Genomic DNA, 25,155 nt, shown 5'->3' on the forward strand with positions numbered 1-25,155 from the left:
AACAAACACCCTCCCAGCAGTCAAAAATAAGTGTCACAAAACCGAAATTCATTTGCTTTTCTTACAGGTGAGGCCCTCCCAGGCCAGCCCCACTTAGAGTGTTCCTTTACTTTCAGTTCACCCATACTTTTAACAAGCTTGGGCATATGATTTTCTAGCATACTATAAATTAGAAGCAGCAAATTAGAAGTGGGGAAGTTGCCAACATAAGCACTGTGGGAACAGCAAAACGTACTGGGCTGCAAGTCAAGAAAAAGAATACCTACTACAAAAAAATGAGCAAAAGAACTATTTTATGCAGTCAATTTATTCATAAATAAAATAATTGCTTATAGGAAGAATATCTCAATTGAAATTTCATTTTCCTCAAAAACATTTAGCAATTTTTAAGCTGTGTAAGTGGGGCCTAAATTAGTGGAAGAGATTTCAAACAGAGATCCATATTTTAATGTCCTATGACTCAGGATATGCAGTAGGGGAAAATCAATTATTTCTATGGAATCGACCATCAAAGCTTGTTCAACTGTCCACAGTAAATTAGCAGTAACTCACTATCCAGTGGTCCAGAGGAATTAATGCCACATTAAGGAAGCATCCTGTTGATCATTATGGCCAAATATATCATCCTTTCATTCTTAAAAGGTGAGAAAAAGTATAAGATCAATCTTTCTAAAACTACAAGGCCACTAGTAATTCATCATTGACTTCATAAGCAGAGATTACCCACAACTTTGTAGAAAAAAAAATATCCTGAATCCTTTCAGACACTCCAATATATGTAATTATATAAAATGGGGGGAAAAGATTGAAAGTGAACATAATGTGATCCACATTTTCCTTCCTCTCTCTTACCACCTTGCTGTACACCCCTGCCAATCCTTCTAAGGTCCATTTTCCAACTTCCTTCAAAGGGAATCATTCTTGTCTCTGATATAAAATTCACCAATAAATATATTCATAAATAAATGCAATCCTGGGGACATTTGGCTTTTGGAATCATATCCTATGTTTCTTTTCATGCATACATTTTACCTGTTATAATCTTCTACTTCCTTCTTTACAATCTCTCTCTCCCTGATTGGAAGGTCTTACCTTTCTTTGCAATATTCATCCCTACTGATTTATCCCCAAAGATCATCTTGGAATCTTGTTTATTAGCATTCTTTAAACATTTGCTGTATGCCAGCTGACAGGGTTGGGGAGAGTAATAAATAGCCATTTCCCCAGAGATGTCACTCATCTACTTTTCATACTAATTCCCTGAGCTAGGTTCTGTTATTATTCCCATTCTACATATCAGGAAATTGAGGCTCAGACAGGCTAAGTAATTTGTATATATACAGATAAACATATGTATATGTACAAATTTTATAAGTATTACTTGAGTATTCAAAGAGATCCAAGTATAACATCAACTGTATCTGGGTAGATATTCAGTATCTCCTTTATTGATCTAATATTGATGGACAACTCATCAGTTAGCTCCTGCCACTAATTACAAATTTGCTCAATTAGATCAATCTAATCAAATTCCAGAATAAAAGAAATAAATCCACATGTTATACCAAGGTAGAGGGGTAAAACACACATGAATTTCATAGGTAGATAATCAGAGCTTCTTTTAGAAAGTGAATAGCTTTGGTTATTGCTTAGGGAAAGGAGAGGCTGCTGAGAACATGGAAACAAAGTAGCTAGCCAGACAGTTAAGAGACTCTGAAAAACAGAGAGGAATTTGGGTTTGCCTGTATGAAAAAGTGGGATTTGGCCAGAAGGATGTAGGCAAAGAAGGGCCGCCATATTGAGAGGCCAAGCTGCTCTGTGAGATGGGAGGCAAAGGACAATATCCCCTGTGACATGAGTTTGTTTGTAAAAAACAAAATTTACTTTAAAATGTGCTGTCTGGTGTGCACTCCTTGCCTTGTAGTATAGATCATCAGTAAAAGTTTTGCTACTGCAAGAACCTTAAGTTCCTGATTGTTTTTATGGTAGATGGGTTTCAGCATGGGGCCGAGAAGGGGCTTTGTCCCCTGTTTTGGTGGACACCAGAGTGGTGATAAAGGAGCAGCCAAAGGGAACAGAGAAAAGTACCTTCAATGGAAGCAGTTAATAGAGCAGTGGTGATCTCAAAATTATAATTCCTCAGAGAGATACTAGAGAGAGCTTTGGGGTTTTACCCAAATGGGAATTTGAATCAATTTCTCCTGATCTGAAAGGGCTGGAAAAATCCTGGAGGATATCCAGATTACACTAGAGAATGTCAACCACCTAGCTTGATTTTTGTAAAGAACAATGTTGTTTGCTAGAACTGAGGAAAAGGCGATGGCAGAGCAGCTTTTTAAAAATAAATCTGAATATATCAACATGTGCAGTCAACTAATTTGCTGACTTCAAAATAGCCTGATGAAACTCTTTGCCTGTTAAACCTATTATTGCCCATAATGAAAGATTCCATATGCACTAATCACAACATACAGCCTTATGTCTGATCATAGCTTCTAAAAAATCATGATACAGGGATTTTTAGTTATACTCAACACATTTTTCCTTTAGAAACCGGATTGGTTGTTACAGATGCCATGAATGATATAAATTGAGCTTGTAGTTGGAAGAAATCTAAAGGATTAAGCATCCCTGAGTTTCAAACAGAAACTTGCACTGAATACATTCGAAGGTATGTGGATTTTATTTATAATTTGATATCCTTTTTATTGTGCTTATTTCTTTCTCTGCATTTCTTTTAAAAGATATAAATGTATCCTACATTTCTAATACTATATGCCATCAATAGTTACTTTTTAGTTGGCCCATAATTAAATTAGACTCTGATTACTGAAATGATTTTTTTTAACTTTATAACGCAACAAAGTGCTTGTCTAATTCCAAAGCCCTTTCTTGGCCACATTTCATAGTAAAATATTTATTTTAATTAATTATCGATTAAAGTAAAAATAATACATTCACAGGCTGTGATCTACTACTTTGAAAAGCTTTTCATTTAATTACATAAAATAGAACAATCAATGAAGTGTTCTTTCTCATTAACCCAAACAAACAAGAAACAAATTTAGGAGTTAGAAAACTTCAGTGTACTTTTCATAGACAGCATTATTACATGTAATATTCACTTCTTATACAAAATTTAAGGTCTTTCTTATGACAGTTTTCCCAGTTGGTCAATAATTTGAGCCACAAATCAATGTGCACATTTTAGGAGGACCTGTTTTGCTTAATGTCCCAAGGGTCTTATTTATAGAATAATTACAGTGCAACATCAAACAAAATGAAGATTCCGTTGAAAGAAAATGAAACCTCTTAGGGAGAAAGTATTCAAAATTCACTGAAGAATCACATAAAATTAGTACCATCCTCTCCTGTTGGTTCAGCCACATCTTTTGCTCCACAATCTGGAGCTCAGAGATGTTACTGGAGGGTCTCACCTGAAGTTCTGTAGATAGGAATTTCTGGAACTAAAATCTATCTTGGCAAATTAATATATTTTCTCAAATGATTAGTCCTTGTTTTTAACAGTAGCAATGCCCAGGTAGACTGTGCAGGAGACATTTCTGTGCCTCCTTGTTCTAAAATTATAAAATACTGCGCACTTTGATGATCTTCCCAACCTTTAGAGCCAACTTTATTCCTTTAATCATTAATTATAAATACAATTTAGCTTCTATGACTATGGGCTGTATAGGCATAGGAAAATGGCATGCAAAGTCATATGAGGATAGATCATTCATGTCCCTGTAACTTGTTTAGCCCCCAACCTAAATTAAATGCATCTTTATCACTATCGTGACTCCAGAAACAATGAAATAGGCTGAGAGCTGGAAATCACATATGACTGAAGTAAATTCACAAAGAATGGCTCCATCCTTCTTACTAGCAATAGACTAATGTAGATTATGTGTGTTTTATGGAGCATTCATTACATCCATGTTTCAGAAGAGATAAGAAAAGCGGATGTTGACTTACATTTCAGAACCATCAAGAAATGGGGACCTGGATTTTATTTGCCTGCCTCCTGGGAGCAGCTTTTGCCATGCCTGTGAGTAAAACACCCCTTGCATAAGTCACTGTCCAATTTCACAAGCTTGGACATAAAAGTCTGCCCATAGTTGGTGAAATTAGGGTTTAAAACAGTATGAGATCAGATGTCTTCATACGTCTCCGGGTTGAAGAAACACTTCAGGAGCTTGTTTTAAAAAGATATATTCTCAAATGCCTCTACCAAAAATTCTGATTTGGTACAGCTGGGGCGGGGCCCAGGACTCTGCATTTTTATAAGCACCCCAGGAGATTCTTTTGGAACCGTTAGCTTGTAAATATCACCACCCATCTCTAGATGGAGGAAGCTTTTGGAAGGGACCCTTGAAAGGTCTCCAGAGAAAGTGCTTAACCAGCTTTGGACAAATATTACAGAGATGCCAGTTTTGTGTAAAACCCAATTCCTCTCAAGATTCCAAATCTCTTCCTGCCCTTCACATATTGCTGCTGTTACCCCTCAGGGGGTAAGATTTTTGTGTTAGGAATCCACTTTTTGAGCCACCTTCCTGTTCTCAGAGGCCCCACCTCTTTGGGTACATCTGATAAGTATGTGACTTTTTTGTGGTTGCCCGGGATCCTGCCTACACCCAATACATAGTGATATATTTTATATTCAAATGTATTAAACATCAGGACATTAGACCCACTCTGTCTGGACACAGGTGCATAAGGGCAGAGAACTTAGATCACATGCACGCCAAGCAGGCTGCATCTGCCTTTTGGTGGAATAAAGAGCAGTTGATACAACCAGAAGCCAGCAAGCTTGCACCCCTGCCTCCTCTCTTCCTCTCTCATCCACAAAACCAAGATTCTGTGCTCTGACTTCCTGAAATCCTGCATTGCAGCGATTCCTAGTTTCCTCAGGGGTCCCTGCCTTACAAATTCAGCCCTTTTCCCACTCTCTAAGATAGTATTGTTCAAGAGGGTATAGGACCTGACTAAAACCATTCACATCCAGATGAGAGTGAATAAACCTTCCCATGAAATGTGAGCATTTTTAAAGAATATAATAGAGCCAATCCTAAATGAGGCCAATGTCTGAGGGAGATTTTCTGCATGACCGTCTCTCCTCCCTGGACCCCAGGCACAACCAGAGTTCCACAACACAGGCACCAGACACTTGGCCCCCACTTTTGAGAGGATAGACAGTCCTGATTCAGATCATCATTCAGGTGGCCTTTTACTTTTAACTTTAAAATTTTTCTGCCATAAAACCGTTGGCAGAATAATAAAAAAAGATCGGCCTAAACATCATAAATCAATTCTTTCATTTTCCATGGGATTTATAATGTTTCCACTTTGCTCCACTCATCTTGTTCTGGCATTCATCAATAATTCCCACCTTGTGGTTTCTTTTGTGGCTTCTTTTGTTGTATGGAAGTGTTGTTTACTTTGCATGTCAATTATGAGAAATCCCTTTGATACTTAAAAATACTTAACCACCTCCTGATCTACAAGGGAATATTTGTGAGACAATTCTCTCCTTGTTGATTTATTGTGTAAGAGAAACACACTTCTCTCCCCAATATGGGGTGAGTTTTATCAGCAAGTAAACTGTTGGGCAGGATAGGGTAGAATTCATTGAAAACACTGGGCGTGGGGGTGGGATGTTGTCCAAAGATCACTGGAGAATAAATTTGTGCTGGTTTCTGCTTCCAGGTCTCCAACCATAAGGCTACAACCCCAGGAACAGTCATTTAGCTGTTCTGAACCTCTTTAAAATAAGAGGTCTCCTCTTCTACACAGCACATTTGTTCAAACTAAAAACAGACCTCAAGTATATTCTGCACTACATAGATTTTTTTAAAGTAGCTTCAGTCTCCTTTAATGTGAACAATTGCATACTGACTTAATCTCTTCCTCTCTCTTCTCTTCCTTCACTCTCTCCCTTCCTCTCTCTTTCTATTCTCCTCCCCTCCTCCCTATAAAAGCTACCACCTCATCCTGGGCACCCTGGTTATATCAACTTCAGCTATGAGGTAATTTTTCTCTTTACTAATTTTGACCATTGTTTGCGTTAACAATGCCCTGGGCTCTGTAAAGAATAGTGTGTTGATTCTTTATCCCAGATGTTTCTCAAGCGGTCCTGATTTTACAGTTCCTACCACCAGCTTCCCAGTTTAAGCTCTGATGGTTGGCCTCAAGCCTGTGTCGTCCCAGCAGCCTCCTGCCTGGCCACTCTGACTCAGTCTGTCCTCCTAAATATGGCCGTAAGCTTACCCATCATGAACCACTACTCAGGGAGGCTACATGGTAGGGCAAAAAGTAAACTCTGACCAGCTTGGTTCTATCCCAGCTAGTAAAATGTAAGGATTAGGTAAGATGTTATTTAAGACTCTTTCCAGCTCAAAAAACTCCTGATTCTAAGATAGTCACACTCTATGTGTGTCTTTCATTTGCCTCTGCTGAAATATTAGTAACTAAGTGGTATAGGAGAGACTCCACAGAACAACGGAATGCATGAGTTTTGGACATCAGGTTTGAGGTTCTCCTCAACCTCTTACTAACTGTGTGACTTTGGGCAAATCATTTCCTCTTTCTGGAACCCTGGTTTCCTCATCTGGAGAAAGGAAATAATTATAACAACCATATTTCGAAATATTGTTTGGAGAGTAATATAGTTAATGAATATGAAAAGTGCTTTGTCAAGTATAATATGAGCAAGGTTACTAATTATTTTTTGTATCGATTAAATGCTGTATTACTATATGAGGAATCCTCAAACCTAAGGCTAACCAAGTATATATACTGTTCAGAAAGGAAAAAAGTTCTTACTTCTCCCACAGGTTCAGGTAACAATCTATGAGTTTATTTACTTACAAAAGCTGAAGACAAATGTTAGTAAGATTTTGAGGCAAGATTTTCTTTTAAACCTAAAAGATTGACACATCTAATCAGTCAATCTGTGTTTCTAGGATGAGGGACAGTGTTTGCACCTCTCTTTTTCCCATTGTGACATCAAAGAAAAAAATGAAATTAACATTATATCATATTATTATGTCATAATTTTGTGTTTGTTTTGCTCTTACAATGAAAAGCAGGAACTACGGAATTAAACAGATTTACTCCCTTTGTAACCTCAGTCAAGTTAATGAATCTCTTTAACTCCCCATGACCTTATCTAAAAAGTGAGAGTAATAATACTTGCCTCCTAGCATATGAGAAAAGATGAAGAATGTGTGTGATGGATGTAAACACAGTGCCTGACACACAGGAAGCACCCAACAAATGTTTACCTTCTTCTTTCTTTTGTAGAACTCACATTCTCAGGCTATCAATGTTGACAGGACTACATTAGTGAGTCTATATTTCATACTGCATCAGTGAGTTTCTCTATTGGATGAAAGTAAATTAAATCAAATGGGTTCTAATATCTTTTTTTCTTAAGGTGCTTACCCCTTTGAAGTGGTACCAGAGCATAAGGCCACCGGTATGTAGACATTTTGTTCTTTATTCCCTGAAAATATTAGGCATGCATTAAAATTCCCATATTAAGTGAAATATCATGTCTACCCCACATACAGACATTAACGGGAAATTTAGTTTGTAAAAAATCATATCTGTGTACACAGTTACAAATTTTTGCAAAGGAAAAATGAATAAAATATTCCTATAGCCATAATGGCAAAGAAAACACTGCTGCTTCTCTGGTTGGAGTCACCTGAGCCAATGGTAAACCTGCCTCTCTGTTTCTCACCAGTACCCTTCCTATGGTTACGAGCCCATGGGTGGATGGCTGCACCACCAAATCATCCCTGTGCTGTCCCAACAGCACCCCCCGACTCACACCCTGCAGCCTCATCACCACATCCCAGTGGTGCCAGCTCAGCAGCCCGTGATCCCCCAGCAACCAATGATGCCCGTTCCTGGCCAACACTCCATGACTCCAACCCAACACCACCAGCCAAACCTCCCTCCGCCCGCCCAGCAGCCCTACCAGCCCCAGCCTGTTCAGCCACAGCCTCACCAGCCCATGCAGCCCCAGCCACCTGTGCACCCCATGCAGCCCCTGCCGCCACAGCCACCTCTGCCTCCGATGTTCCCCATGCAGCCCCTGCCTCCCATGCTTCCTGATCTGACTCTGGAAGCTTGGCCATCAACAGACAAGACCAAGCAGGAGGAAGTGGTGAGTATATTTTGAAGCCACTACAATGCAAATCCTGTGAAAATGGTGCAGCAAAATAGGCCCCAGAGTTCTAAGGTCTCCGACAACCAAGGGCCTAGAGTTGTAGTAGTTACAGGTCTATGATTCTATTAGTTCAAGCAATATGCTATACCTTTATATTAAAAACAAATTCATCTAAATGGCTTGGTAATTAAGACCACAGTTTTTATGGTAGGTTTCAATTTTACTATTACTGAATTTCTACCAGAATATATATTACCAAAACCCATTAATAGAAATATATATTACTAAACCCCATGAATTTTAAGGGCAACAGTATAAGGGAATATCAGTTCTCCTTATATTTCAAAGGTTTGACTAGCAAGAATAGGCTAGAGTTGCACTGAAGGCTTAAGAAAAGAGGGAGCGGGTAATTTTGAGAGTGCAAATATCTGAACAGGCTACAAAAGGTAGATGGGAAATCTCTTCAAAAACCTACAGGAAGATTCCCCGTTTCCAGTAGTTTTCAATCTAACTTGGAGACGGCTAAACTAAACATACTGTTAGATTCCTTTTCTGTACTGGGATTCTACAGATGATTAAGCTTTTAGCAAGAAGTTACTGCAATTTAGCACTAAATCTTCCATTACAGATAGCTCTTACAAATGAATGGGAATAGTCAACAAAACAACCTTAATCTACATCCATAAAGTCTTACTTCTATGTATATGAGATTATGTGATCCTATCATGTATATGTATCCAACTGTAATTCCAATTTATACATGTTATTCATGATTTGCTACTGAGAAGAAGAGAGAAGTGAGGTGGAAATGACCAGGATAAGAAGCCAGGACACAAAGGTTCCAGTTCTGGCTTTGCCCTCAAAGAGGAGGCAGTATTGTAAAGTTACTTCAAATGTATGGGTGTTTTATTTTCTTTTAAATGGGGGAAAATGACAAAATCAGATTATTTTCAAGTCTCTGTCCAATTATAAATACCACAGTTTCTGAATTTAAAAAAATCATAATATATGTCATAAATGGCTTCATAATTGTGAGCATGTTTACAGAAAATATGGGGCAGAATTTTTTGAAAATTGATTGAATCCCAACTAATCTGGTGCCTATCACTGGCTATTCTAGTCCAAGGAACATGTTCTCTCTGTACATAGAAAATGCATTTATTTGTCTCTTTATTAATAATTAATACCATGAACTTTATAATGTGCTCACATCTTGACAAAGCTATTTATGGAAAGGTGACTTCGGGCGGATAGTTTGAACTCTTTAAAACACAGTTTCTTTTTGTGTAAAATTTGAGTATAAACATTGATAGTTTCTTAGAGTTGTTCTATGGAAAACAAAATAGCGTCATAAGCTTGGAGCCTGACATGCAAGACGTACCCCCCGAAAAGGTAGCAATTGTTATTTTATTATAAAATAATAGGCTTTAAGTGCCCTGAAGGTGGAAGCAGTCCTCATGGACATCTAATATCTAATGACAACGAAATAACAAAGAAACTTCAGAAATTATAGAGTTCAACTTAAATAGTTGTACATTGTTTTGACAAAACTGAAGCCAGACAGGTTATTGTAAATGGTACTCACTAGGAACATTTCTAAATTATTTTAACTGTTCTTTTGCAATTTTTTTTCAGGATTAAAAGATCAGAAGATGAGGGGAATGAATACTTCAGATGCTTTCAGGAATGACACAAGAACACATGACTTTTGCTTATAATCACTTTACTTAGCAAATTCTGTAACTAAAAAAGCACCATTAGCAGACAATAAAATGCATTAAAAATCATTCATGTCTTTGTGTTGAATGAAACTTAAATTTTCCTATCATTTGAGATGATATATTATGAATGACTACTCTAGAATAAGGTAGGAACTGCTCATTTAGTCATACAAATTCACCATTTGGCAAGCAAATAAGGAATATATTTCTTTTTAGAGAAAATTTAAATTATACTATCTCAAATCTTTTTTAAAAAACAAAGTTTATACATCAGTTAAAACAGTTGATAAAATGAAAACTTATGAACATGTACAATAACTAAAACCTGAACCAAATGAAGGGAAGTTTATATGAAAAATTCTTTACATTAAGAAAGATAAACTTTTGAAGAATGTTTATATTATGAAACAAAATAGGACATGGAACACTTGCTTTATACTTCACACCACATTGGCAATCAAAATCTGGTCTTTTGATCTCATTCTATGGAAAAAGATTTTTAAATGAAATTATGTGATATGCATAATAATGTACTGAATTTAAAGTTATTCAAGTAATTTGTTTTCCCCAAAAAATGTTATCAATGGAGCTTCAAATAGAGAATTGCAGTGATTTTAAATACAAGTCATTTCTTTCACCTCATAACTTTAAGATAAATTGTACTGCATAGTCTTCAAAATGTTAACAAATGCATAAAATGGACTCAAAACAAGTTTTCTTTCCCACTCATATTTATATTTGAATCCTTTTTTCTTCCTACACCCACACAGAATTGTAAACAGTCTTTGCAGGGTTTATATTACACAAACCCATGGTAACTTTATTCCAGTACCTTTATGATTAAGTCCCCTTAATCATTTTCTGGAATGAATAAACATAACTTTACTGGGAGGGTGTCAATAGTCAAACAAATAACTTGATTTTAAAGAATTTAGATTCAATTTTTTAAAGGTAGAAAAGCTTTTAATCAATTGGCATGGACCAATTCTAATCAATTGAGTCAATATTTATTAAGCACACTCTAGGGCAAGGCACTATTCCATGTGCTGGTGAAAAGAGCAAGGCCCCATCCTTAAGGAATCTAGAATCTACCAAAGGGGTAAAATAAGCCCACAAATAACAATTAAAAAGGCCAAATGGTATTAACACTATGACAGAAGTACAGTCAAAATACTCTGGCAAATATGGCAAATATCCTTGGCTAGCTGTCCGACAGCTTTCCTCACCACTCCTTTCCTGTTGGCAGAGCTGGAATCAATCCCAGCATTCAGCCACAGTTTCCAAATCAAAATTCAGATATGTAATGTGATAATACAGTGGAATGTTTCAAACCAGAGACATACATTAACTGGTAATTATACTTGCACTGTCAAATATGGTAGTCCTGTCCTATGTGGCTATTTAAATGTAAATAGATTAAAATTAAATAAAACTTAAAATTCAATTCCTCCGTTATAGTAGACACAGGTTAAGTGCTAAATAGCCACATGGGGCTAGTGGCTACCATACTGGACAACACAGATACAGAATATTTCCATCACCATTCAGTTTTATCAGACAGCATTACTCTATGTACTACTTCTTGAAGTTGAAAAATAATTCTTATTAATTCAAATATTTTAAACAAAATATGAAACAAAACAGATTTGCTGGTTGAAACTGAAAATCTCAACTACCCACAGCAAGTTGTTCCCCAAGCATGCCAGTAATCCTGATCCTGTATGAGAATTTTCTAAGAACTGTAGAAGTGCCATTCTCTTCCTCAGGCCAAACTTCACATACTAAAATGGTTTCCCCTCTAGCTTTCATTTAGAACAGATAAATCCAGAGTTCAGGTATATCCAGACTTCGGAAGATATTTACATTATTTTCTATTTTGTGGTTCAAACTAATAGTACAACATAACATAGAGGGAGGCACACATTCACGTTACACACACTCACACACCCATAACCACGCATGCCTTCTGGGTTCACCTGTAGTAAAAAGACACATGTGGAGACATGTGCCATTTGAGTAACTTCAAATTTTAAATAAAACTTCTTTCCATTACAATCATTTAGAGAATGATTATGTGGTTATGGTATTCATTATCACCACCAAGACATACTACAGTTCTTCCAATATAAAAATAATGTCAAGAAAAAAATGATCAAACTGTGCATTTCATTTCCAAGCAATGTCAAGTTTAACATCCCCTTTCTCAACTCCACACAAAATAAAAATACAGACTTTTCTCTAAATCTGAAGTTTTTCCTTTGGTAGTAAACAACAGCTGAAAATACCAAGACTGAGTTTAAGGCCAAGACTTTTAAAAAGAAAATAAATTAGTAGACAACTGTATTAATTGGGAAAAAATAACCCAAGAGATCCTACTATGAACAGCTTAACATGAGACTAACAAGAGAAAAACGACTTCAACCAATTTCCTACATTTCCAGAACATAGTAGCATTTAGTAGTACTCCACATTGGTTTAATAAAATAGTCATCAGCTTATGCCTGTTGTGAAATTCTTGTTAGTTGGAGTTTTTACTTATTTTTGTGATTTGGCTTTCAATTCCTTTTGCCTCTATTTGATCTGGAGCCTTATCAGCAAGGGCCATAGGCTGACATTTAGATATTAAAAAATACATCCCTGTTGGGAAAAGTCCATGCTGGCCTCATTTGAAACACCTGACTCTTCCAGACGATAAATAATTATTGAGGAATAAGATTGGGCTGGGAGTGGTGAGGATTTGAAGAGAGAAGAAAGGAGTGGTCATTTGGGTTCAAAACATTTACCTCAATGAATCACACTTGAATCCTCTATCACAAAATCTAAATTAATAAAGCCCATTTGCAAATATCATTGTCCTATGGTCAACAAAAACACCGCAGGACCCAGAATTCACTTTACTATTAATTTTAAAAATGAACAATACTAAAATCTCAATTCCTCCAAACAGCCAGATTTTGTTTGCCTCTCCAAATAATTTTCCATGCTTCATATTTGGCCATGGAATGTGCAGTCACTGGGGGTGTCAGTTAAGTGTCCACAGAAGCACAACGATGGCTTTCCAGTGTGGTGGTAGGGGGTGCAGCCTCCATAACCAAACCATTTGATTCACAATCATGACCATTGCCTATCTGCTGTGGAAACATGGACAATTTTTTTGGCCTCTCTATGGCTCAGTACACTCGTCTATAAAATGTACTAATATGATGCTCTGCTCTGAGTCTTTTCATGTTAATGAGCCCCAAGCTCAATAAATGTTAGCTACAGTTCTTAGAATCAGAAAGAGAGCTTTGTCCTGCCTCTGTAGACTCCCAAAGAGAACACTACCCAGTTGGAAGCAGGAGTGATACAAAATTTGGATATGACATGGAAGTTTTTGATGCCACAGGCACTGAAGTACATCATGTTTGTCTTTTTTTTTTTTTTTTTTTTTTTTTTTGAGACAGAGTCTTGCTCTGTCACCCAGACTGGAGTGCAGTGGTATGATCTTGGCTCACTGCAACTTCTGCCTCCTGGGTTCAAGTGATCCTCCAGCCTCAGCCTCCCAAGTAGCTGGGATTACAAGAGTGAGCCACCACATCCCGCTAATTTTTGTATTTTTAGTAGAAACGGGGTTTCACCATGTTGGCCAGGCTGGTCTTGAACTCCTGACCTCAAGTGATCTGCCCACCTCAGCCTCCCAAAGCACTAGGATTACAGGTGTGAGCCACCGTGCCCGGCCCATGTCTGTCATTTATCAGTGCAGCACTCTGACAATGTAGTCCCCTGAACACCTCCCTTACTGATTGTGACCCTAAATGATCTTTGCCTTCTCCTACCTGATATCCCCAGACACTGTTCTTTGCTGCCTCCAAGACAAGCCTTGATCCTCAATTCACCACTCTGAGGGTAACAGGAGAGCAACACCAGGCAAGTGTCATGGGGGCGCTCCACTAGGTGGAGGCTAGAACTTGAGACCACCTCTCTCTGCATGTCTTCCTTTTACCTTCTTTCTAGGGCTGAGCCTTTGTGTACTGTGACTCCCAACTCAGACCCTTCCCTTGTCACTCTGGCATTGGCACAGTTCAGCTAATTCCACATTATAAGGATTTCATTTTTCTTTCTTTTATTTTGATTTCATTTATTTTTTTTTTTGAGACGGAGTCTCGCTGGGTCACCAGGCTGGAGTGCAGTGGCTCAATCTTGGCTCACTGCAATCACCGCCTCCCGGGTTCAAGCGATTCCCTGCCTCAGCCTCCTGAGTAGCTGCGACTACAGCCAGGCACCACCATGCCTGGCTAATTTTTTTGTTATTTTAGTAGAGACAGGGTTTTACCATGTTGGCCAGGATCGCTCAATCTCCTGACCTCCTGATCTGCCCGCCTTGGCCACCCAAAATGCTGGGATCACAGGCGCGAGCCACTGCACCCGGCCTTTACCAAACCGTTTTCCTCTAGATGAGTGGTTCTTAAGCAGGTACAGTTGTGTCTCCTAGGGGACCTTTGGCAATGTCTGGAGTCACAACAGGGATCTAAACAAATCAAAACAGCTTGGGGAGTGGTAGGGGTGTTAAGGAGAATTTGCAAAATAAAGAAAGTGCTGTCCCGTAATTAGGTCAGCTAATGTCTCTAAATCAAAACTATCCTGTTAAAAGCCCAGATTTCACCACTACACAATATATCCATGTAAGAAAGCATGTCTACCCTCTAAATCTATAAAATAAAAAAAGTAAATTAAAACAAAATTTTTAAAAACTGTCTGACAGTAGTTAGAATAGTTATTTGCTTCTTCAGAACTTACTTAGAAGTGAGTGCGTTATTTGTTTCTTGGGAGGTTACAAGAAGCTTGTCTCCTGTGAGTTAATTTTTCCTGCTTGTTTGACCTTCCAAAGATGTGCTAAGGAGCTAATTGTAAATCAGACTGAAGAACCTCTGAAAGTGATTGTGTCTACCTGAGTGATAAAGAGGAGAAAATAATCAATTTAGCCATGAGTGTAACTACTGAATTCAAGGTTATTCAATTAGTCTGGGACAAATTCTGTTCTGAGATTTGCTTGGATCTGGCAGAATAATGAGAAATGAGTGGTTCTGTCCATAAAGTGGGCAGTAATTTAAGATGCCTTAATTCTCATGATTTTCAGAACCACCACTCTCCAAAAGAATGATTCCTTTGATTAAGAAGTTTTTGTTACAAAATTGTTACAGAATAAAACCCCTACAGCCATGGAGAATATAAAGCAGTGTATTGCAAGGAAAGGAGACGATTAAGCACTGACCTTGGGCAGCTGAGAATATCTGACAGACCCAGGCCATCGAACACCCTATCTGTCCAAATAACCAACTCAAGGCACTTCTGAAGTGAGGATCTCCCTGCCTCCTTGCTGCTGTATCCCAAACATCCGGGAGCAGCCATCAGTGACCTTCACCTCAATGCCACCTCTTCTGGAAATCTTCTCTCACTGCTCTACGTTGGCTGGCACTCCTGGAAGTGAGGTTCCCCTGTCTCCTTGCCCCCATATCCACACATCTGGGAGCAGCCATCAATGACCATCACCTCAATGTTACCTCTTCTAGAAACCTCTCTCGCTAGTCCACAGGGCTGGAGTGCACAGGCTCAGAGGTTTCCCAGGATATGTTGACCATGCCTCTGTTTCAAACAACTGCTTCTTTCTACTTTTGTCTCCCCACTAGCTGGCAAGCTCCTTGAGGCAGATTTAGAAAAATACCTGGAAATTGGTCAGTATGCTTAATATCTGCTCGATGAGCTATCATTAGCATTAAACACCCAGGATGCTGTAATATAAAAGTAATGATGATAATAACACTGAACATTTACTGGGCTCATTATATTTCAGGCACTATTCTAGGCACATGACATGTACTAGCTCATTTAATTCTCACAACGTTATAGAATTGTCTCTATCACCAATTTACAAATGAGGGGTTGAACTTTAAATTTTAACAAGAAGTTAGGCTCTTTTAAAACACACACACACTGCCCCATTTTTGATGAGTACAATTTGAAAGATAAACTAATTCGTCATCCGCCTCTAGGATTCTAATTAAACAACCTATGGCTATTTTTAATGGCAAATGTAAATTCAACTCCATTAGAGTCATGAAGCTTGTCTCCTGTGACTTAATTTTTCCTGCCCATTTGTCCTCCCAAAAATATACTAGAGAGCTAACTGTAACTCAAAATGAAGAATCCCTAACTCATTAAATGCTCTGTAGTTGCATGAGGGAGTTTCCTCTTGTGCTAAACTGCCAAAGATGGGAAGGAGACAGCTACAAACATAGGCAAGTATCCCCTACGCTAGGACAATATTGCCATGGCAACCAGGGTAAGACCATCTATCCCAGCTTTGAGTGTGAACCTACTCATGGATGGTCCTCATGCCTTCTCTAGTTCCAAAGGATAGATTGAAAACAAATAAACGCAAGTCCAGTGCTCATAGAAACCACAAGGCCTTGTCTTTCTCTCACTGATTAGTTCAATAAAATAATCACGTGTTTTAGGAGACCCAGGCCTTGGCCCTCCCCTATCTTCCTTCCCAGACAGCCCACTGAACACACACTCAACACATACAGAAAGCCCATTTTAAGCAGCATTCTGAAATTCACTGAGAATGACAAGAATAATAAGGCTACTGATATATCCCTACCATGACATTAAAGCAGAACTAACTGGCTTGCATACTCTCTCTACCTGGCATTTAATGCCCAGATTAAAATAGACGACAAAGTTCAAATATCCCAGTAGCTTCCTGCACTGCAGCCTGTACAAATGTTAGCTATCAAGGCAGCAGTCCAAACTGGCTGCTTCCATATGGTCCTGACTAGGGAAGGAAATGTTTGCAAATTTGCACAGCTGCATGCAATAACAAATTCAGGCTCTGCAGGTTTACAAAAGCCCATCTTCTCCCCGTGATTAGGAACTTGGGATCAACTTGTTTTCCACAAATGATTTTTCTTAATCTGGAAGTAGGTACAACAGAAGAACTTCAAAAATCTGTTTCTTTTAAGACAATTCTCAATTTTTAAAGTACTTATTAAACATTGCTAAAATGTGCAGTTCTTATCAACAGGATTTACAATGACACTTGGAAAGCAATGGGATTTACTGCTTTTGTGGCTTTTTTTTCCCCATTCTAGTAGTGAAAAAATGTTCCCAATAAACAGTAATAGATATCCAAAAATCTGCAATCACCACCACATTAGTTGATTTGATAGTTGCTATTACTGTAAATAATCAGAATCGCAATAAAAAGTATGCCTACAAAATGAAATCACCTAACAAACTGTAAATAATCACAATCTAAGAGCAGCAAATTTTCTTCAAAAGCAACTTGGCTTTTAACAAACTAAATAATTCATACGTATTTTAATTACTTTATACCTATGGTGGCATGTGCACATGATAGAGAGAGGAAGAAATTTGCAAATGAATTGATGTGGCCTGATCACGTTGTTTAAGGTAATAGATCACCAATCTGTAGAAAAGCCAATGATTTCACTTTCTTGATGTTAAAACACAATTCACCAAATAAACCAATATGAGTTTAGGAAGGATTCAAAGCAGCTTTTACTTGTAGCTATATGAAACCAGCAAGTATTTAATTAGGCTCTGTGAACACTTCGGTAACAATCTAAATTAATATTCTGAAAAGATGAGTTTTAAGGTTCTTTCTATGAAAACATTAAAGAAAAAACCCTGGAATCATTAAAAAAAATAAAATTTGCACCAGATGCTACCTTTATTTTATGCAAACAACAAAACCAAAGTTTTCTGAACCAGCCATCTGTCTTTGCTGCATGGAGTGGCCACAGGACAGAGTTGAACCACATTTTGTGGTTCCACATTACTACCCTAATCACTTATCGATGTTATAGAATCTTGATCCTTTGTCATACTAAGGAAAAGGGCAACCTATGCCCTTGTCCCCAACCGTCAGTCATTATATAGTACCCAATGATTGAGACCCAAAGAGAGACTCCATAGCAATGATGTTTTGGCTCATCCTGGATTAGTCTGGTGATCCTGGCAATGCCTGATTCACTCTGAACTTCAGTTTCCTTACCTCTAGCACAAAAACATTGGACTGGAAGATCACTAAGACCCGTGAAACAGTAACATTACAAGCCAATGTGCATGTTAAAGTCAAATTCCATTGATTTTCAAATACTGAGAAAATAGCCAAAAGGAATGGTGCAGAAGAAATGGCGGGTCCTTACTATGATTTGCTCTGAACTTTCAATAAAAATGTAAATGTCTTGGCAATGGTATGTAATATTCCAATAAGCCTGGTTTGAAGACTCTGAATTTACTCTTAAAGCAACAGGCAGAGACAGTGTGATTGTCATTTGAACCACCTGAGCTTTGATGTTAAAAGAGACTCAAGCGCCAGGACACATTGAGCAAATCCCTCCAATGCTATTACTTCTCTCCTTCTTTCCTGCTTATGTTCACCTTTTCCAGATGCTGCTCTGGGATTATTACCCCATGGAATCTTTCATGACTTCCTGGCTTGGGTCCTACCTTGCTTCTAGCAGTAGGCACGAAACACAGAGCCTGAAATACACACACCCTATCTTCTTACCTCTCCAGGGTTCTTACACCTCAGCAGTAGCAGCAGCTCCAGGCAGTAGCGAGCCCCCATGCTCCCTACACAGAGCCCCTGTGCAGTGTGGAAACAGAGAAGGAGACAGGAGGCAGGGAGGGACACTGCTCAAAGTGCTAGAGGAGCCGGCCGGGCAGTCTCCCTGTCTGGAATGCACAACTAGAGGCTCTCGGAGGGAGAGAGCCTTGGGTCACTGTGATCCTCTGAGTCAGACACCCTGGGGAGCTCTTAGTTCTGAAAGTCCTCCCTAGGCACAGAAGGCTGAAAGCCCCCAAGCACCCACTAGGAAGAAAAGTGTAAAAGTTAAAAAGTTGAGGTAAATGAGATAGACATATGGCAGTTTACAGTAGATGGTAGAAATGCAGTATGATTGCTGGAGGGAACAAATCATTTGAATAAAATGCTCACTCACATATCTGATGAGAGACTTATATCCAGAATCTGAAGAACGCTTACAATTCAGTAATAGAAAGACAACCTAATTGAAAAATAAGAAAAAAAATCTGAATAAATATTTCTCTGAAGAAGATATACAAATGGCTGATAAGCATATGAAAAGATGCTTGATACCATTAGCCATCAGGGAAATGCAAATCAAAATCACAGTGAGGCTCATGCCGGTAATCTCAGCATTTTGAGAGGCCAAGGCGGGCGGATCACTTGAGCTCACGAGTTCAAGATCAACCTGAGCAACATGGCAAAACCTTGTCTGTACAAAAATTAAAATAAAAAATAGCCTAGTGTGGTGGTGCATGCCCGTAGTTCCAGCTACTTGGGAGGCTGAAGTGAGAGGATCATCTGAGCCCAGGGAGGTAGAGGCAGAAGTGAACTGTGATTGTGCCACTGCATTCCAACCTAAGTGACAGAGTGAGACTCTATCTCAAAAAAAAAAAAAAAAAAAAAAAAAAAATTACCAGTGAGCTATCACATCACGCCCACTAGGATAGCTTTAAAAAAAAAAACTGTTGGTAAGGATGTGGAACTCTTACATACTGCTGGTGAGAATGTTTCTCCAAATGTTAAACATACATTTGCTTTTATACTCAGCAATTCAACTTTTAGGTATATACCCAAGAAATATGGACATGAAAAACATGTAAGTCTGCACAAAAACTTGCATATGAATGTTCATAACAGCATTATTCATAATAGTCAAACAGTCAAAACAACCCAAATAATCCATCAACAGATGAAGGAATAAACAAAACGTGTCATATCCCTACAATAGAATATTATTCAGCCACAAAAAGGGATGAAGTACTGATAAACGCTACAACATGGATGAACCTTGGGGACATTATACTGAGTGAAAAATGCCAGACACAAAAGACCAAATGAAATACTGGCTCTTATTCCCTTGCAACAATCATTCCCCAATTACACCAAGCTCTTCCGAGGTCACCATTACTCCTGCAAATTTACCTATGTGTTTTGGCAGAAGCTACAGTGAGAGGAGGCTTCCATCTCAGGGTGGAGCTACAACCACTGGCCCCCAGCACATTCAGACCCTTCTTCTCAGCTTTGCTTCTAGGCCACTGACAAAAATTCTGTTCTGGCTTCATGGTTCAGCCCCACTCCTCCCCAACTCCCTCATTTCTGAGTAGTGGTTCCCTTCTCTCCATGTCTACGGTGCCTATCTGTGAGAGTTGTTTTTGGAACTTACAGTTGCTTTTGTATATCAGGTAGTTGGCATCTCCAAAGAGATTAAATGCAATTTAAGCACAATGGGCTCTCAGAGTTCAGTGGGTTTTTCATAGCTGAAATTCGGTAATTAATTGTGACCCTCTGCCTTTTTTGCAGGGAAAGGATATACTTTTTTGAGCACTTAAACAAAAAATTAGGGTATTGCCTCCAGGGGCCATACTGCATTTTCACTATTATAAGTAAAAATGAAATTAGAAGGTGATGCCAATGAAGGAAGCAGTCCAATGAAGAGACTGCCACTATGGTCATTGGGTTAAAGAAAAGGCCATTGTTATGCAATTTTATCATCCACTAAGAGAAATACATTAGAGTTACTGACATTTTAATTATTAATTCTTCTTTTTTTGCTTGTTTGTTTCCATATCCTTCATCTTTCCAAACTATTCCTGGGTACAATGGACCAATGCCCTTAAACATTATTTTCTTAACAATAACTAGTTCTATCCTGTGTCATGCTCAAGGTTTAGTTCGATCAGTGCATTCTGCTAACAGGACAGAAATCTCAAAAGAAAGATTTGCTAGTGGCCCCAATTAGCTACAACACATAGTTTCTGGAGTCACATTTTTGGCCAGTATGTAACTTTTGCCTATTCTGGGTTTGTCTTAAAAATCTCAACCTTTAAACCCTTGAAAGTATCCATTTTTAAAGGCTGATGCCATTGCCTTCTGAAAAATGTCGATGGAAGTGTGGAAGAGAAGGCTGCCTGTCTAAGGATAACAAAGCTGCAAATGAATGTTCCCCAAAGGGCCGGCTGTGTTCATTTTGTACTGAAATGTCCATACAGGCTGATTCTGAAACACACTCAAGTGTTGTGGGTAATAGATGTCAAAAAATAAAACTCAGGCACACGCTATGTTACTTTTTAAGGGAAAAAAGTGGGGGGAAATCAAAGGGTTTAACAATTTTATTCATTGGCTTACATTCAGCGACTCTGAAAATTTGGCCACTACTCAGTTTTGCAAATTTCTATGGAAAATGAACCGTGTTTGGCAAGCTCAACAAAATATGAGGCTGATAAAAAAAAAATGTTTCATGCTTTCTCAAGACCTTATGCCACTAACTGTGTGGGACTGGAAAAACTGTTTAAATGTCAATTTAAATACTGTAAATAAATGATTTTCTATATCCATATGAATTAATATAATTCTCTTGATGAATCAGACCATAACTTGAACTAAAGTTTCTTTGAATTTTGATGAGGAAATGTTTCACATACACACAACACAAACTTCAGATTAAGTAGTTTAGTTTGGTAGAGTTATGTTTCAGAGTCAGAAATGTTAAAGCAATACTTTATTTTACACTATGGAAAACTGACTGAAAATTCAATTGACACTAAGGTTTTTACAAAGCAGGTCTTGAACTAAAAAGAATTAGACAAAAAAAGATAAAAATATTATCATAACAGCCCAAGCCATTATACAAAAAATCATGGTGGTAAATCCCATTGCAAAGTTCAGGACTCTCAAACACTATCTCCAAACCAATCATCTTTGTGTTTTATGGAGCTGACTATCCAGCTGCCTTCTTGACCCTTCTACCTGGTGTCTCAGGGTCATCTCAAACTTCCCTTATCCACTAATGAACTCTTGACTTTCTCTTCTGGCAAATGTTTTGATCTCCTAGCCTCCCACATCTTTAGAGGTGTTTACAAAGCATTTATCACAATGCCTGCCTGGTATGCAGCACTCGCTTAATCAATGTTGTTGTGGATGATGATGATGATTATTATTATTATTAAATAATGATTATTTTTATCCACCCAGTTAGTTGAGCCAGGAACTAAGTCATTTTCTTTATTCTCCTCTTCACTGTATGTTCTACTTTTAATCTATTACCAACTTCTGTCAACTCTGCATCCAAAATAAATCAGGAATCTGACCCCTCCTCTCCATCTTTACTTTCATCACTCCAATTCCAGCCCCCATCATATTTCTCCCAAACAAATTTAGCAGCCTCCTAGACAACCTAGCCATCTGCTCTTGTCCTTACTCAATTTGTTCATGGGGGAAATAACAGTAATCTTCTTAAAGACAATTCTTCATTTTGAGACATATGTAGAGCATATCACATATTTATTAAATCTGCTAAACAACCTTAAGAGGTAGGTACTGTTATTACTTCCATTTTACAATGAGGAACTGAGTAAAGAGAGGTTAGAACATGCTCAACTTTACTCTGCCTCTAAGAGGCAAAGCCAGAATTCCTGCCTGGGCAGTCTGGCTCGAGTTATGCGTTCAACTGCTACACAAAGTACCACACCATATCCAACCTTAAAAAAATAACAACAAACAAGCAAGCAAAGATCATCAATGGGCTTCCATTGCACTTAGAATAAAATCCATCCACATAGAACTTGCCTATATCAAAGGGTCTGGACCAACTTCCTTAGCCTCACCTTTCATGCCTCCTCTCTTTCCTCCTGTTCTTCAAACACGCATGGACAAGGCAAGCTGGGTCCTGATTAGGGGTTTCTGTCTGTGCTGTTTCCTTTGCTCGAACTGCTTTCCTAAGGCGTCAGTCACAGGGCTGGCTCCTCCTTTTTCTGGTCTCTGCTTAAATATCATCTGCTCAAAAAGCCTTCTTAACTTCCCCAATCTGCTGTTAATGTTTCCTGGCTTCTTGATCTCAACACACTGTTGATTTTCTTCTTAGCACTTATCTCAACCTGTAATTGATTTTACTTGTTTGTGCATCTGTCTATTGGCTGCCTCTCTTACTGGGCTGGAGGCTTCACAATTAGAAAGATTGTTTATCATTGTATTTTTATAATCTAGCATCATGCTAAGATGCTAGGTTTAGGTGCTAAGAATTTTGATAATGATTGAAGGAAGACAAGTATGCTTTGATGATATGAAGCATCCCCACATAGACCTTAGATTCTCCAAGTGTGGGCAAAAGATCAAATATAGAATCACCTGGGGTTACTTTCTGTTAAAAGTGAGTTCCAGGAGCGCTGAGCTATTTTAAGCACTTACTTTTGAGGTTCATCTCCTTGTATTATCAAGAATTTTTACAATTTTGATTTTGACATGATTTGGCAATAAGCAATTCATTGGATTCTCGTTTGGCTGTGATTTTTCTAAGTAATTATTGTGCGTGTTCAGGAATACTTGTTAAGAGAACAAAATGTACATTACAAATTATTTTTACATGTGATGAGATTGTTAAAAATACTAATTGACAATGAAATTGGTACTTGCTATGTTTTTAGATATATAGGTGAGTATTTACATCATTACTTTGGGAGTCAATAAGTTCCTTTTCAGCTTGCAGAAATTTATATGAGCTCCTGAATGGCTTGTGGATCCTCTGCCCTGTAATCAGATAATGGTGTGGGATGGATGAAATGGACCAGCTGGAGTCCAGTCCCAAATTGATCATAACAGAACTTCAGAGGTCAAGGAATCTGCATTTTAAGAAACTTTCCAAGAAACTCTTATGCAAACTAAAAATGGAAAGCTATTTTTCTCATAGCTAGATTTATGTATGTTATTTTAGAAAAATTTGCAATAGATATCCAGTGTTCACTCTTTAAATTTGTGGTTGAATTCTGAGAAATTCAAGATAACGTCCCACAAAAAGGGAAAACATTTTGCTAAGGATAATGGCCTCCACCTCCATCCATGTCCCTGCAAAATATATGATCTCATTCTTTTTTATGGCTGCATGGTATTCCATGGTATATATCCTTAGCAAACTAACACAGGAACAGAAAACTAAATACTGCATGTTCTCACTTATAAGTGGGAGCTAAATGATGAGAACACATGGACACATGGAGGGGAACAACACACACTGGGGACCTCTCGGAAGGTAGAGGGTGGGAGGAGGGAGAGGAACAGGAAAAATAACTAATGGGTACTAGGATTAATACCCGGGTGAGGAAATAATCTGTACAACAAAACCCCATGATACAAGTTTACCTATGTAACAAACCTGCACATGTACCCTTGAACTTAAAAGTTGAAAAAGAGAAAACATAAAAATATTGATAAGATCACCAAGTGTCCATGAATGCAAATTATCAATAATCATCCTGGTGAAATAAATCATCTCTGAAAAATATCTTTTGTTAGCCTGCATGTACAGATTGAGAGAAAGGGACAGGCATTTCTCACCCTGGAGGGGCAGGATGAACCATTTGCCCAGATGGAAAAAAAAAAAGCAAGGTAAGTTCCTTAGCCCATAGCTTGGCTATGTTTTAGATTAGCTGACCCTAGCCATTTTTGGCACCAGGGACCGGTTTTGTGGAAGACAATTTTTCCACAGACAGTGCGGCGGGGATGGTTTCGGCATGAAACTGTTCCACTTCAGATAATCAGGCATTAGTTAGATTCTCATAAGGAGCTTGCAACCAAGATCCCTCACCTGCGCAGTTCACAACAGAGTTCGCGCTCTTACGAGACTCTAATGAATGCCACCACTGATCTGACGGGCGGCGGAGCACAGGCAGTAATGCTCACTTGATCGCCGCTCACCTCCTGCTGTGCAGTCCCATTCTTAATAGGCCACGGACTGGTACTGGTCTGCGGCCCGGGGGTCGGGAACCCCTGTTTTAGATGATAAGTGGATAATGTTAAGAAAATTAATAATTGACAGCAGGAAGAGGCTTCCTGGCTTGCTCAAAAGACGAAGGCTGTTTTTTCTCTTTTAGGGAAAGATACCCAAGTTCCAGAATTTGAAAGAGCTTAAGTTAAAAACAAAAAGAAAACAACCAGCCATGTTTTTGATGTCAATTAACGAATGTGACAATAAGCTTTGTGGATGCCACACTCTCTTGAGTGTCTATCACGTCTCTGAATGTAACATAATGTTGGAATTCACCATGGCTCTCTTCTTGGATCTCCTTTATTTTTCATCTGCAATTCCTCTTTGGTGATTTTAACCAACCTTATATCTTTAAATGACATCTATGCACTGATAGTTACCTACTTTATATCTCCAACTAGGACAT

General features: G+C 38.4%; 2 protein-coding genes across 6 annotated transcripts in view; one reads left to right on the plus strand and one right to left on the minus strand.

Moving 5' to 3' along the window:
- ARHGAP6 (Rho GTPase activating protein 6) overlaps window positions 1-25,155 on the minus strand; it is a 523,176-nt gene that overhangs the window by 154,623 nt on the left and 343,398 nt on the right. The window lies entirely within an intron of this gene.
- Window positions 2,567-9,963, plus strand: AMELX (amelogenin X-linked). 3 transcript variants are annotated; one of them, XM_055266928.1, is made up of 7 exons: window positions 2,567-2,671; window positions 3,983-4,048; window positions 5,979-6,026; window positions 7,303-7,344; window positions 7,436-7,477; window positions 7,748-8,173; window positions 9,812-9,963. In XM_055266928.1, the coding sequence occupies exons 2-7, from the start codon at window positions 3,995-3,997 to the stop codon at window positions 9,815-9,817; spliced, it is 618 nt and encodes a 205-aa protein (XP_055122903.1). In that variant the 5' UTR covers window positions 2,567-2,671; window positions 3,983-3,994; the 3' UTR covers window positions 9,818-9,963. The 3 variants fall into 3 exon arrangements, with proteins under 3 accessions (XP_055122903.1, XP_055122905.1, XP_063491398.1); XM_055266930.1 differs by lacking the exon at window positions 7,303-7,344; XM_063635328.1 differs by lacking the exons at window positions 5,979-6,026; window positions 7,303-7,344.

Source organism: Symphalangus syndactylus, chromosome X (genome assembly GCF_028878055.3).
Source record: "Symphalangus syndactylus isolate Jambi chromosome X, NHGRI_mSymSyn1-v2.1_pri, whole genome shotgun sequence".
NCBI lineage: Eukaryota > Metazoa > Chordata > Mammalia > Primates > Hylobatidae > Symphalangus > Symphalangus syndactylus.